Source organism: Chiloscyllium plagiosum, unplaced genomic scaffold (genome assembly GCF_037043375.1).
Source record: "Chiloscyllium plagiosum isolate Xiang-an unplaced genomic scaffold, Cpla_swu_hap1 HiC_scaffold_16, whole genome shotgun sequence".
NCBI lineage: Eukaryota > Metazoa > Chordata > Chondrichthyes > Orectolobiformes > Hemiscylliidae > Chiloscyllium > Chiloscyllium plagiosum.
The window spans coordinates 89,383,440-89,397,153 of record NW_028270154.1 but is presented as its reverse complement, the minus strand read 5'-3'; the positions used below and the strand labels follow the sequence as shown (position 1 = coordinate 89,397,153).

Genomic DNA, 13,714 nt, shown 5'->3' with positions numbered 1-13,714 from the left:
GGCCTTGAACTGTGAGAAAGTAAAGGCGAAAGGACCGATGTTGTTTAAAGCATGATGTGGAGAAGTCTGTGTTGGATGGGGTGGTGGTTGAAAAAAGTCAGAAGTCAACAGCACCAGGTTATAGTTCAACTCATTTATTTAAATGACAGACTTTTGAGTGCTGCTCACCTCACCTGACAAAGGGGCAGTACTTCAAAAGCTTGTGATTTCAAGTAAACCTGTTGGACTATGACCTGATGTCGTGTGACTTCTGGCTTTAGTAGAGCATGGTGGAGGTTACTAGTGCCCTCTTATTGAGATTAGAATACCTGGTTTTAATATCTGAACTGTGTTATACAGTGTTGTTTGAAATTTGGAGGTGCGAACTATCCCATTAGAAAATTAAAGTTAAATATAAATTATTGTTACCTTTGTAAATAGAAGTAATTGCGTATTATTCAGAGCTCATGGTATGTTTTTTTTCAGGAAACCGCAAAGGTCAAATGCAGAACAAACGAAACATGGTCAGTTTTTACTTTATTACAGCACGAATAATATCAGAGATATTAAAAATTCCATTGGTCCTAGGTGATTTAGGGTTGGGTGAAATTGTTCCTTTAGTTTTGGATCAGCTAATGCATTGAAATTTAAATCAGAATTGGAAAAGATGTGAAACACATTCTTAATTTTAAAAATGAAAGTAATACATTAGTGGGCAGTAATGCAATGGGCAGTAATGCAGTGGGCAATATAAGCAAAAATAATGACTTTAAATGTATTGTGTTGCATTGATCCTAGATGAGATATTAACGGTTTTATCTTTTTTTTGAGAAAATCTCTTAGATGAGCAAGCTCTTTCATGAGATTTCCTGCCATATTCTAGCTAAAACCCACAGAAATAACTGTGTAGCTTATGGTTGCGTAGTAGAGCAAACTTTTTATTAATCGGCACCTATGGGACCAGGAGAGTGCTGATTGATCACGAGCTCCATGTAATTCATGAAAAAACACACACTAAGCAATAGAAACATCGTGCAGTGTTCACACTTTATTTAAGTGATGTATGCTGTAAATAATGAAGCTATTTTGCCTTAAATAAAACTTCTCACTTGCACCCTTAACTGAATACTCAGCAGTTGTGGAAATCATGATAAAGCATGATTTTTGGTGTGGTATTTTGGGTATATACTTTTTGCAGCTGTTGAACAAATGGAATTACAGCAATGTTAATGCTACATTGAACCTCCACCCATTGAATTTCAGTTAACTGAAGTAAAACCACCTTCTGTTGCTTTCCACCATTGTATTTATCAATCTTACCCATAAATGCATCTCTATGTGCAATGCATCTCAGCTGCTCCTTTGGTAGTGTGTTCTGCTCTCTGCAAAGAGGAAAAGAAATCTCCTAAGTGTTCCATGGGAATTATCAGTAACTCTTCCATATTTATAGCCTCCAGTTTGGCCTCTTGGAAGTAGGAAAGTCACAGTGTCTACCTTCTTCATCCATCTCGTAATCTTAAATATCATAATCAATGATCTCTATCCTGTCTGCCTCAGACTTTCTTTCAGAGAAAAGAGCCCCATAATGTTCATTTGTTTTGAATAAAAAAACCCTCTTCATTATGATATTATTGTAATAAATCTTTTGAACGTTTTCATGTCCAGTCTGTCCTTTTATTTAAATAATTTGGAGACCCAGATTGTACTTTACAAATGCAGCCTATACTGGGTTCTTCGCAAATTTAATATGACTTCGCTCCTTTTCAATTCTACCTCATGAATATGGCAATGGTGTTTTTTTAATGGCCTTGTTCATCTTTTGTATTGGCAAAAGGAATAGATGTAGCCAAGTAACTAAGCTGCAGATTTGTAAGTTAGTGAAACCAAGAAAAAAATATCTTTTTTTAAATTTGATAACATTTTAGATAAGCCTATCACTAAGAGATCTACTGTTATTATTTTGTTCATGATCCACCTGAAAAGTCAAAATTCAGCAGGCTATTGGTATATATACAAATTGAGGTAGTTCACATTCTTAGTCTCTAAAACTTTTTGAGTTCCAGTTGCATGGAGGAAGTGAATAATTGCTGCTTGGGGAAATTGGGTTGGACTTCCAGCATGTGGCTAGTTTGTTTTTTGAGAAATGTAACATTACCAGTGCAGAAGTACCCTGGTCTCTAATATTGAATTTGCTCAATATTGTTGGTGAAAGCCAGATTTCTCCCAGTTGAATTTACTGCTATTAGCAGTTATTACCAAGTGCCAATATTTAAAATAAAAGTTGATGTGAAATGCAGTTTTAACATACATCATTCTTTGTAATAATCTTGAAATTAAATGCTACTATAGCCAAGTGAAGTTGAAGCAGCATATTGTTCTTGAGTAAGCTTAAGAATTGAGGAAAAGGGAAGAGTAATTTTGAATATTTCTTTCCAATGGAATACTCTGTACTTCAAGTAAACAATTATGATGTTCCTTTGCAAAGCAAATGGATGAACCTGGTCGAGTGCTTCACATGACAGAATTACCAAAAGGAAAATGCAAAGTGAAAGATATCCTGCAACTCGCACAACCTTTTGGAATTATTACAAAATACTTGCTTTTAAATACCAAGAGTGAGGTGAGTAGAATAAATTTGTCTTCTCTGTGAAGAGAAGTTAGCGAACCACGTTTAGTCTAATGATGCGTATAGTTGGGGATTGGTGATAACTTTGCTTCTCAAAGGTGTATGAAAGCTGAAACTTAAAAGATGCATATCCAATTAATTTGCTTATTATCAATAAAATTGCAAAATTCAGAAATGAAAATTGTCTTTTGTGGATTTCATTAATTTCTGGTCATATTTATTCTCTAGTATAGGATTGTTCTGACAGTACATTTATTTTCATTGTAAGCATTACTTTGAATTTTGTCTTTAAAACCAAAATCTAGGGATTTGTGGAAATGGCGACCAATGCGCAAGCACAAACAGCAGTTGCCTTTTACAGTATGAAGCCAGCCATCCTTTATGGCAAAAGGGTTCGAGTGGGAATGTCTCACAAATACAAGGAAATCGATTTGAAGGTAATCAGACTCAATCATTGGTTCATTAATATTTCAGAAATGTTTGACCACTGCATTTTTCTGCCACTATATCAATAAAGTTGTATGTTCAGTTCTATTTTTAATGCCCTTTGTGCACTGATACTGATTCTTCCCATTGCTCAGATGACAATGATTAAATTAATTAATGAAACAAAAAACTTTTGTGTCACAGTACACTGAAGGTGAAACCTTTATAAATTCTTGCAATTGTCTGTTAAATTACATTTGAAATTTGATACCTCCCTACTTCGTTTGACTTTGTTGCATTCTCTCACTCTTCCCTGGGATTGCCTAGCAAGTTAAAAGCTCTTTTCAGCTGTTTGCCACAAAGGCAAAGGAAATCCAATTCTTGATCTGTTAGCGCACACCAGTTAGATTGGATGCTTCAGGATTGTGAGATTGCAATCAAGGTGAAGGATTCTTAGTTCATGCACTTGTCCCATAAGGTGAACGACAGCAAAAGCTACAGGCAAGATGAGCAAGCTTATAACACCGAAATTACTATTCAGTTCAAATTAGAATTAGAATCCCTACAGTGTGGAAACAGGCCCTTCGGCCCAACAAGTTCACACTGACCTTCCAAAGAGTAACCCACCTAGACCCATTCCCCTATCCTATATTTACCACTGACTAATGCACTTAGCCTAAAGGTCCCTGAACACTATGGACAATTCAGCATGGCCAATTCGCCTAAACTGTACATCTTTGGCTTGTGGGAAGAAACTGCAGCACCTAGAGGAAACCTTTGCAGACATGGGGAGAATGTGCAAACTCCACACGGACAGAGTTGACCGAGGCTGGAATCGAACCTGGGGCCCTGATGCTGTGAGGCAGGAGTGCTAACCACTGAGCCACCATGCCGCCCCTTTGGGGTTAGGATAAAGAAATGCACCTGCAATAGATGGCAATATAGTTGAGGTGGAGGTCCTGCTAACCACAGGGAAATGTGAGATTCCCAAATGCTCTGCATGCTTAGTGCCATGGTTCAGGGCATTTCTTGGAACCAGTGAGGGATTTAAAGTGGGAGGTGAAGTATCCAATGGTGGTCCAGATAAATACCAATAGGATGGAGAAAGAGGGATTATGAGCAATTGAGACTGAAAGTTAGAGCAAAACCATTAAGCTAATTTTGAATTATGACCCGAGCCCCATGATCAAAATGATATCAGGTGTAGAGAGTTGAATGTATGGCTTGGGGATAGATGTGGTAGAAGTGGATTTCAATTCATGTGGCATTGACACTAGTGAAAGTGGGAGCTGTATTATTGAGATAGCCTTTACTAAGGTCCACTACCCTGGCCCATGGTATAATTGAGGCTGTTGAGCGGGCTTTAAATTAAGTGGTTAATGGAGATTTGGAATGAGTACTGACAGTGCATTAGTGTGTGACAATAAGAGTCTGATGGGAAGGAATAGAGCATACAAACATAAGGATGTGTCTAGAGGCATGGAAAATATGGTAAAGTCCTCATTATCTGGCACCTGAGCATCTAAAAGTCTCATGCAACTGGTATCCGGGATTCAAAGGAAGAGTTCCAAATCCTTAAGATTGGCATAATGGGGAAGTTACTGATATCAGCAATTAGAAGGGAAAAATGGATCATGCTTTATTAAAGATAGTGACCTAAGTCTTGAACTCTCTTTATGGATAGACTATCATGGCCTGTTATACCAATATTTGAGTAGTCCTGCTGTTTGTTTTTAAAACACACATTGATATTGTGGCAGCAACAACTTGAGTTCTCAAGCCACCGCTAGTATTTCTCATACAGTTAGCAGATTCAGCTAACTGACATCCTGTGCGTGCTGGAGGCAGTGGAGATTACTGGAGGGACAAGGTGGAATAAAGGGCCTTGATCTGAATGCATGCAGCATTTGTAACAAGGTGACAGAGTTGACACACGCACAAATGAGTATGATGTGAAAGACATAACAGAGACATGGTTACAAAATGACTAGGTTGAGACCCAAATATTTAAGGGCAACTGATAAGAATAAGAAGAAAGGAAAAGGTGATGAGGTAGCTTTGTTTTTAAAAAACAAATGAGGTCAGTGCAGTTGTGAGAAATAATCTTGGCTTGGGAGATCAAGGTATGAGATCAATTCAAGTGGAGGTGAGAAACAGCAAAGTACTGAAGTCATTGGTGGGAGTGGTTTGTAAGGCTTATAACATGCGCTAAACTGTAAGGCGGAATATGACTCTAAGTAATAGGAACTTGTAAAAATGGTACTGAAATGATCATATATGGTTTAATCATGTAAATTGGATGAACCAAATTGGCAACGGTGGCCATGAGGGACATTAGTCTTTGAAATTCTCCTCTTCAGTGAGCAGTGAGGGGTAGTTGACTACGTTCAAGGCTGAGATAGGACAGACGTCTGTTCGACAATGGGGTTGAGGTATGGGGGACATGCTGGAATGTGGAGTTGCGGGGTACAAGCTTGAAAAATGTGTTGCTGGAAAAGCGCAGCAGGTCAGGCAGCATCCAAGGAGCAGGAGAATCGAAGTTTCGGGCATAAGCCCTTCTTCAGGAGCTTGGCCAGCCAAATAGTCTGCTACTCCTACTTGGAATTTTATGACCTGACCTATTGATTGCTTCAACTGAGAAATTGAGTCCATGTAATTAAATGCCAAATGTTTGGCATTTAGAGATATCTTGCGGTTAAAAACCTTTATAAAATCTTTGAGAGACTATTAATTTAGAGAGTCCTTTGCATTACTTAGTTTGTTTTGAAATGAAAATTCATCCATTAAGTTATTACATGTTAATAATGCATTTTTATTATCTTTTCAGAAGCAAAAGCAAGAGCGGAGCGGCGGCAGGGTAGCACTCCTCCAGAACCTCCCTCCTTCTGGTTACTCAGATGCTGACATTGTGAAAATTGGTACTAGCTTTGGAAAAGTGCTTAATTATATTGTGATGAGACTCCGCAATCAGGTACTGTCAAAATATTTCTGTTTAAGGGAGATGAAGGGCTTGATTATATGCTGGGAACTTCTGAAATGAAAACTTAACCGAGCAACTCATAAGTTGACTCGAAGATTCAAGTGCATTTTGCACCATGAAAAAAAATTGCTAGCAAAGGAGAAAATGCCAGGACACCTATTGAATTCCCTCTGTTTGGAGTCCCACCCTCTTGTCCACATTTCTTTTAGGAGCCTTTAAGTTCTTGTCCCCTGTTTACCTCATATTGGTGTGAGTACAGCTTGGGAATTTACGTTTAACTTAGTTCAAGTTTGCCTACAGTACCTTTTAATATCTATATAATTGGATGTATTTCCTGTTTTAAGAAAAACCTTGACAAATTGTGAAAGGGATTACCGGTAATGGAATATTTAGATTATTAACGGAGTTCACTTTCACAGTGAAGACTGTGTTTTTACAACCACTACTCCTCAGGAGTTACCCAGTCTTGTACCATCCATGAGGTAGGTAGGAACAGTGCTGTGCAGAAGACGAAACATGGCAAGGTTGAGACACTGTCTACAAGGACCTCTTTTATTTACATAGTTTATATGTTGAAGCTATAACTGGTTGTGGTTCAGCCTTGTGTACATTTATCCTCATTAATCAATATTGTAACCATCAGGCATTTCTGGAAATGGAGTCAAAGAAATGTATGGTAGACATGGTTAAACATTACAAGAAAACACCTTTAATATTTCATGGCCGAAAAGTAACTGTCGATGCATCTCAGAAATATAAGACACTTGTATTAAAGGTAAGCAATGTTTTGCTTAAATTGTCTTTCATTAAATTATCTTAATTTTATTGAGAAGGGATACATTTTGCCAAGCCTTTTGCATTGCACTCAGCAGAACATTTAATAGGAATTCTAATTCAAGAAGAAAGTCAACATTTTTACACACAGGAGAGTGTTGACTTGTTGGCAAGTGGACTATGGTAGTAGGAGAAAGTGAGGACTGCAGATGCTGGAGATCAGACCTGAAAATGTGTTGCTGGAAAAGCGCAGCAGGTCAGGCAGCATCCAGGGAACAGGAGAATTGACGTTTCGGGCATAAGCCCTTCTTCCCATTTTCAGCTCGGACTATGGTGGTAGTATTGTCACAGAGGGCATGCCTTTTAATGCTGATTGATGGATAACTGCCAAGCAAAAGAACATGTACATGCACTGTCTCGGCTTAACAAAACAGGTGACAGTCATTTTAGTTCAGAGTCAATCTGCCTAATGTTAATTTAAACAGTCGGCACCTAACTATCAATTAGCATTTGTGGTGCATTCTCCATGGCAACATCTCTACCAGAGTCCACTTCCCAACCAATCAGCACTGTCCTCTCATGCAGTATAGATATTGGTTTTCTCCTTGATTTAGTATTGTTATGAACTGTCTTGAGCAGTACCAAATGAGATTTCTATATTGTTAAAATAGTTGAATTCAAATGACAGCCTTTTTTAAAAAAACAACTATCTGTCTAGTGTTGCCACTTTTGTAGTGAGAACTGCGTCTTAATATAATTCAGTGGTCGATCTCCATGTGCTATATCTCACGGAATCGTTCAGCAGAGATAGGAGTTATTCAACTGATTGATTGTACCTGTCCCAGCTCTTTGAAATACTTATTTAAGTAGTCTGGCTCCCCATCTCATGCTCTTAGCTCTGCATTTTTTACAATTAGTTTTCGAAACATGGAGAGTAGGAACAGGACTGTGCCATTCTGCCCCTTGAGCCTATAATCATAATTGATCATCTAATTGAGAACCCTGCTTTTGCCCCATAGGTTTTAACCCCTTTAGCCCTAAGAACTATATCTAACTCTTTTTTGAAAACATTCAATGTTTTGGCATCAACCACTTTGCTGTGAGATAGCATTGCACAAATTGACAAATGGGCAAGTATTTATTCAGTTTCTGTTTAATAGTTACCCCTTAATGAGCTACCAGTAGTCTTTCAAATTATGCACTTGCTTCTTAAATGTCTAATAATTGCCTTATGGTTCTTTGGTCAAAGATCTTTATTATTGATTCTCCTGTCATTGCAAGTTGTTTTTCTTATTTACTCTATCCAAGCCTGTACATTTGAACAAGTCAACCATATCTCACCTTAACAAGTTTCCACTCTAAAGCATTGGTTCTCAAAACTTGGACTGATCTTGTATGCAGTGTCAGGGTGAAGCCATATGAGAGAATAGGCCAGAATTCAGGTGGCACCAGGCCGTAATCTAGTTTCTAGGTTATGGCATAAGCTGTCATAAATGCAAGTAATAATTTGCTTTATAATCAAAAATTGTGTTACCATTGCAATGTACACTTATGAGGTGGATTTTTGACACTTGTGGCTGAAAACAGAGTCTGACATGAGATTGATGCTGTCCAACTTGAAATGAGTTATCACCTCATTAGGATTTCATCAAATTAAACACCATCCTTCCCATTCATTTTGATAACTGTTAGTGTGATGGCAAGTGAAAATATTGGGGTAAAACTGGTTTAGTTGTCAAACATTTTTGACAGTGGACCGTGATGTTAGAGGAAAATATCTACCCGTCCAACTCCATTTCCAACAATCTTTTAGAGGTGCTGCTGTAAGGGAAATGAGAGAAGAAATTTAGTACACTTGTGTTAATCCTACAATACAAAAAGCTTTGCCAACCTCAATCTCTTTTCAGTAGTATGCCACTTATGTACGACCAAATCAGAGAAAATTAAAATATTACTCTCTCGAACAATGTTGCCAGCTCAGCTTATTCATTGGTCAAGCTCATAGCCATTGTGTTGGACATCTTTAATTCTTTACTGAGCTGGAATTGTTCAGCTCTTCATTTTTAACTGTGAGCAGGCTGAATCTTGAGTGTTGTACTAAGTTAGTCAACCTTCAGATAAATGTCTGAAATCTCAAACTTTCACTTGTCCCAGAAGGAATGTGCAAACAGAGAGAGTTGGCAATTGTTTTTGAGTAAAATGATATGTTGTTCATTGTATACTTATTTATTATTTCACAAAGCCGTGTGGTGTAAGTTAATGGAATTCTACCTGCTTTACTGTATTTTTACTTGATGTGAAATGAAATACCCCGTCTTTCTATTTGACCTTTTGATCTAGATTATCTCATAATTTGATATTCGTCTATCTAGCTCTGGTATATAAAGAATATGGGATCCATGTGAAGAACATTGTTGAACCTGAGCAGTTTTATATGGCTGGCCAAAATTTGAAACAATGTGCGTTTAATCTATTGTTTTAGAAACCAAGCATCAAGGTTCAGGAACTGTTGAAAGAACAGGATGAAGCAGACAGGTAACTGCCTTTATAGTTGCCTTCAGATCATACATCTGTGTTATATGTGGGACTGCTTGTTTTCACTTCTCTCACTTTGTCTAGCTTTACCTTCCCTCAGTTAATCTGAAATAGTCATCCATACCTTGTAACATTTTGATTCAATTCTTCCAATTTCTGGACCCCGATATTTTACTTTTCAAAACTTTGTGATCATCCAAAACTCTAGCCATGCCCTAAATTGTCTCACGTACCATTCATCCATCAGATGATTGGCCTATATTGATTCCCAGTTAAGCAATGCCTTGCTTTTTAAGAGCCCTTTTGTTTAAAGCCTAAAATAAAAGCAATGTACTGCAGATGCTGGAAACTAAAACAAAAATCGTAAGTACTGGAGAAACTCAGCATGTCTGGCATCCAGTAATCACCCAGGTGAAACAATGATTTACTTGTACTACTTTCAATCCAATCTGCCATATTCGCTGCACAAAAAGGCCTTCTCTGCATTGGCAAGACCAAACAAAAACTGAGTGACTACTTTGCAGAGCACCTCTTCTCTGTCTCAAGAAAATCCACAACCTTCCAGTTACTGCCATATCTTGCTCTTATGCTCACATTTCTGTCCTCGGCCTATTACATTATTCAATAAAGTCCAGCATACAGTGGTGGGATAGAACTTTATTTTATGCTTCAGCACTTGACAGCTTTCACGACTCAACATTTGAGTTCAACAACTTCGGACCATGAATTCTCTCTTCGATTTGTATTACCATGTTAACTTGTTTGCGTGGCTTGCACTCAGTAGAACTGACTATTTTCTGCTGCTTAGACATGCCATTAATACCTATTCCACTTGCATGTCTTCTCAACTGCTATCAGCAATCCCTTTGCCTTTTGCACTGGGAAACCTTTTCCATCTGCACCGTTTGCTGCTCCTCCCTTTTTTCACAACTTAAAACACTCTTTCTACTCCTTTCAGTTCCAAAGAAGTTGGACACCAAATGTTAAGTCTGTTTCTCTCTTCACTGATGTGACAGACCTGCTGAGTTTCTCCAGCACTTTCTGTTCTTGTTTTCAAGTCTCTCCTTATCTATAATATCCTGTGGCCAGATAACCTTCAGAGATCTGGACTCAGTTCGGCCTTTGGCACATTTCCAATTATCAGCATTTCACCAATGGCAGCTGTTGTCCAGGGTCCAAACTCTGAAATTCCCTCTCAAAATCTTTATGCCTTAGATTTGTCCTTTTCAGAGCACCTGCAGAAGGAAAATAATTCTAGTTGACATTTTAGGTTGTTTAATCTTTTGTGACAACTGTTTTCATTTCAAACTTGCAGTATCTACAGTACTTTGGTTTTGAATTGAGCATGAAGTTTGCCTTCCTAGCTATGTACTGTTCAAGCATGTTTCAATAAGCAGTTTTTAAATAAAATTTGCAAGTTCCACAATGGTTTTTTTGGTCGTTGAGAATCAAATGAAGTAATTTGTGAGACTTAAAATTTATTGTTTATCATAACAAAATTGTGTGCTGTCATAATTGATCTTTTACAGCACGTCGTTGATGACTTATTTTAGTGTTAAAATGATTTTCACAATGTCAAGCACCTGGAAATGGTATTTGTGAATTATACAAGAATTGTAGGCTGTCATCTAGGTTGCTTCTTTGTGGTTTCACTGTTCAGTTATTATTATTTCAATGAGCCTTCTTCAAATTTGCTTTCCGTTTCGATTTCTAACTACTGATATTAAAAATGGAAAACTTCCTTGACACATAAGTACAAATATGAAGGTTTTGAATCAGGTAAATAAAGTTAGTTTAAAAGTTCTTAAATAATTTGTGCAAACTGTCATGCCTATTTCACAAGAACATCCAATTTCTGATGTAAGGACAGAATTGGATAGAAGCAAAGAAATGCAAAGTGGATCTTTAGCTAGTTACAGATATTGAGTTGATATTTGAGATTCTGTAAAAGTGAGGAAGAGAGTTAACAAAAAGTATGAGAGCTGGGGTGAGAGTTGCATTCCCAACTTTGCCACGTGTCAGTTGAGTTTTTTTTCTCTGAACTTTTGCTTTGAATGTTAGAATAGATCTGGCTCCACAATTACCATGACTGGTAGAGTACTTAACGAGAACGAACAGCCAAACTAATTCCATCCTCCTCCAATATCAGTATATACGTTGTCATTGGTGTCAGCTGCTAGGTTTCATATATTGACCAAAGTTAGGTTTAATTTCATTGTATAAACCTGTTTTTATATTTTATTTCTCTTTCAAAGAAGACGGCAACGTTCCCGAAGCCCTTCCAAGAAAAAGTTACCTAGCAAATCAAAGAACCCTCCAAAATCTGATGGAGAAAAAGGAGAGCAAAGAACCTCTGAAAGTTCTCCTTCGAAAGAAGTTGGGAAAGAGAATTCCAAGGGAGAAAACAAACCAGAAATAAAATCCGAAGAAAAAAATGAAGTTTTAGGGGAAGCTGTCACAGCTATTGAGAGTGAATCGGAGCTTATTGAAGAAGGTTTGGTTGAGGATCAGGGAAGTGGAGAGTCAGACAATGAAGAAGCTGACCAAGAGGATCTGCTGAAGGAAACAGACCAAGAAATGGAAGGAGCAGACTCCGTACAGCCAGATTCCAAAGCAGAGAAGGAGACAAATGTACAAAACACAGCAGAAACAACTAAGGTGGTAAAAATGGTTTCTTGATTGTACAGAACTTAAACATTGCTAAAAAGAGACATGAAACTCTTCCATCTTCCCCTCGAGACGGAAATGCCAGGTCAAACTTTGAAGGGGAATACTAATTTATACAGCCTGAGAAGATGATGATTGGTTGGACAATAGTTGTCATGGGGATATAGTTGGATCTGTCAACAGTTAAATCTCAACTAGCTGTTTAACCTCCTACCAGGCAGGTAGATTCTGATTGATCAGGACTTTGCTATGGGGTTTGCAGGATGGGTTGGCATTCTCCATAACCCTTTTTCAATAAAAAAAGATGCAGTGTATATATAAATTCCCTTTTGCCGACACTTAACAAGAAGCTATGTGTGAAATGCATTGAGAGCCCAACTGAACATCTTAATGTAATTCTAATCATTGTTTAGGTTGTTCAGTTGTCCAGTAGCATAATTACATCTAGTGATGGACACTTCTGAGTTTTACAAACATGGCTGCTTGAGTACAGTTGGTATGCTCTCTGTAGACAGTTTTGTTTGATATGGTCTACCAGTTGTTTAGTTATTTGACCTTCGTACCAGCACTGAAATTCTTACAACACATACTCATTTGCGTGGGAGGCAGAACATCTTTTTGGCTTGATATCAACATTGGTGCTGTCCTCCACTAATACAATGTGTACAGTGTGAGGCTAGCTTCCCTGTTCAAATGTTTTTTAAAATTACATTTTTGACATATCCTAAGCTTGCAATGGGAAGAAGTAAATAATCCATTGGCAGATTTATCAACTGATGCATTGAGGAAAAGGCCCTTCTATGATTGCTCTGTTTCAATGATAAATTTGAGCACAGACAGAGTTTAAGTCTGTAAAGAATTTATCTGATGCAGCTGTGGATTTAAATATTGCAAACACACCACCTAAGTAGCCTAAGTATAAAAGAGTCAGGACACTGCTGGTCATTCCATCAAAGACATGATTCTCCTGGTACTCAGTGAAGATTTTTGCAAGAGTTATGACTAGAGGTGGAGACTAGAGACTAGGCAATGCCATCTGTTCAAGTATGAAGGATATTGTTAAAACTGAACAACACTTCACAAGTTACGAAAGTTTAAATTCTTTGAAAAGAGACTCAGACACTTTGAAAAGAGACTCTAGATTACCATGATATAGTGACCTAATGTCTGGTCTCCTTCCTATCGGAAGGATGTTGTTAAACTTGAAACCATTCAGAAAAGATTTACAAGGGTGTTGCCAGGGTTGGAGGATATGAATAGGAAGGGTTTGGAGGGATATGGGCAGGGTGCTGGCAGGTGGGACTAGATTGGATTAGAATATCTGGTCAGATATGAATGGCTTAGAGTCATAGAGATGTACAGCATGGAAACAGACCCTTCGGACCAATTCCTCCATGCTGATCAGATATTCCAGTCCAATCTAGTCCCAACTGCTAGCACCCGGCCCAAACCCTTCCTATTCATATCCTCCAACCCTGGCAACACCCTTGTAAATCTTTTCTGAACGCTTTCAAGTTTAACAACATCCTTCCGATAGAAAGGAGACCAGATTGCACACATTCCAATACGGCCTAACAGCAATGTCCTGTACAGCAGCAACATGACTTCCCAACCCCGTACTCAATACTCTGACCAATAAAGGAAAGCATACCAAATGCTGCCTTCACTATCCAATCTCCCTGTGACTCCACTTTCAAGGAGCTCTGAACCTGCACTCCAAGGTCTCT

The 13,714-nt window shown here is 38.1% G+C and overlaps 1 protein-coding gene across 2 annotated transcripts in view; it reads left to right on the top strand.

The window, feature by feature from the left end:
* The window catches only part of LOC122556833 (matrin-3-like), a 54,681-nt gene that overhangs the window by 25,597 nt on the left and 15,370 nt on the right, over positions 1-13,714 (top strand). Inside the window, exons 6-12 of one of the 2 annotated variants that reach the window (XM_087995510.1) lie at positions 466-503; positions 2,465-2,599; positions 2,911-3,042; positions 5,859-6,002; positions 6,655-6,786; positions 9,268-9,320; positions 11,576-11,981. In XM_087995510.1, coding sequence (XP_087851636.1) covers positions 466-503; positions 2,465-2,599; positions 2,911-3,042; positions 5,859-6,002; positions 6,655-6,786; positions 9,268-9,320; positions 11,576-11,981 — 1,040 coding nt within the window. The remainder of the gene's footprint in view (positions 1-465; positions 504-2,464; positions 2,600-2,910; positions 3,043-5,858; positions 6,003-6,654; positions 6,787-9,267; positions 9,321-11,575; positions 11,982-13,714) is intronic. The other variant, XM_043704063.2, reaches the window with a different exon arrangement.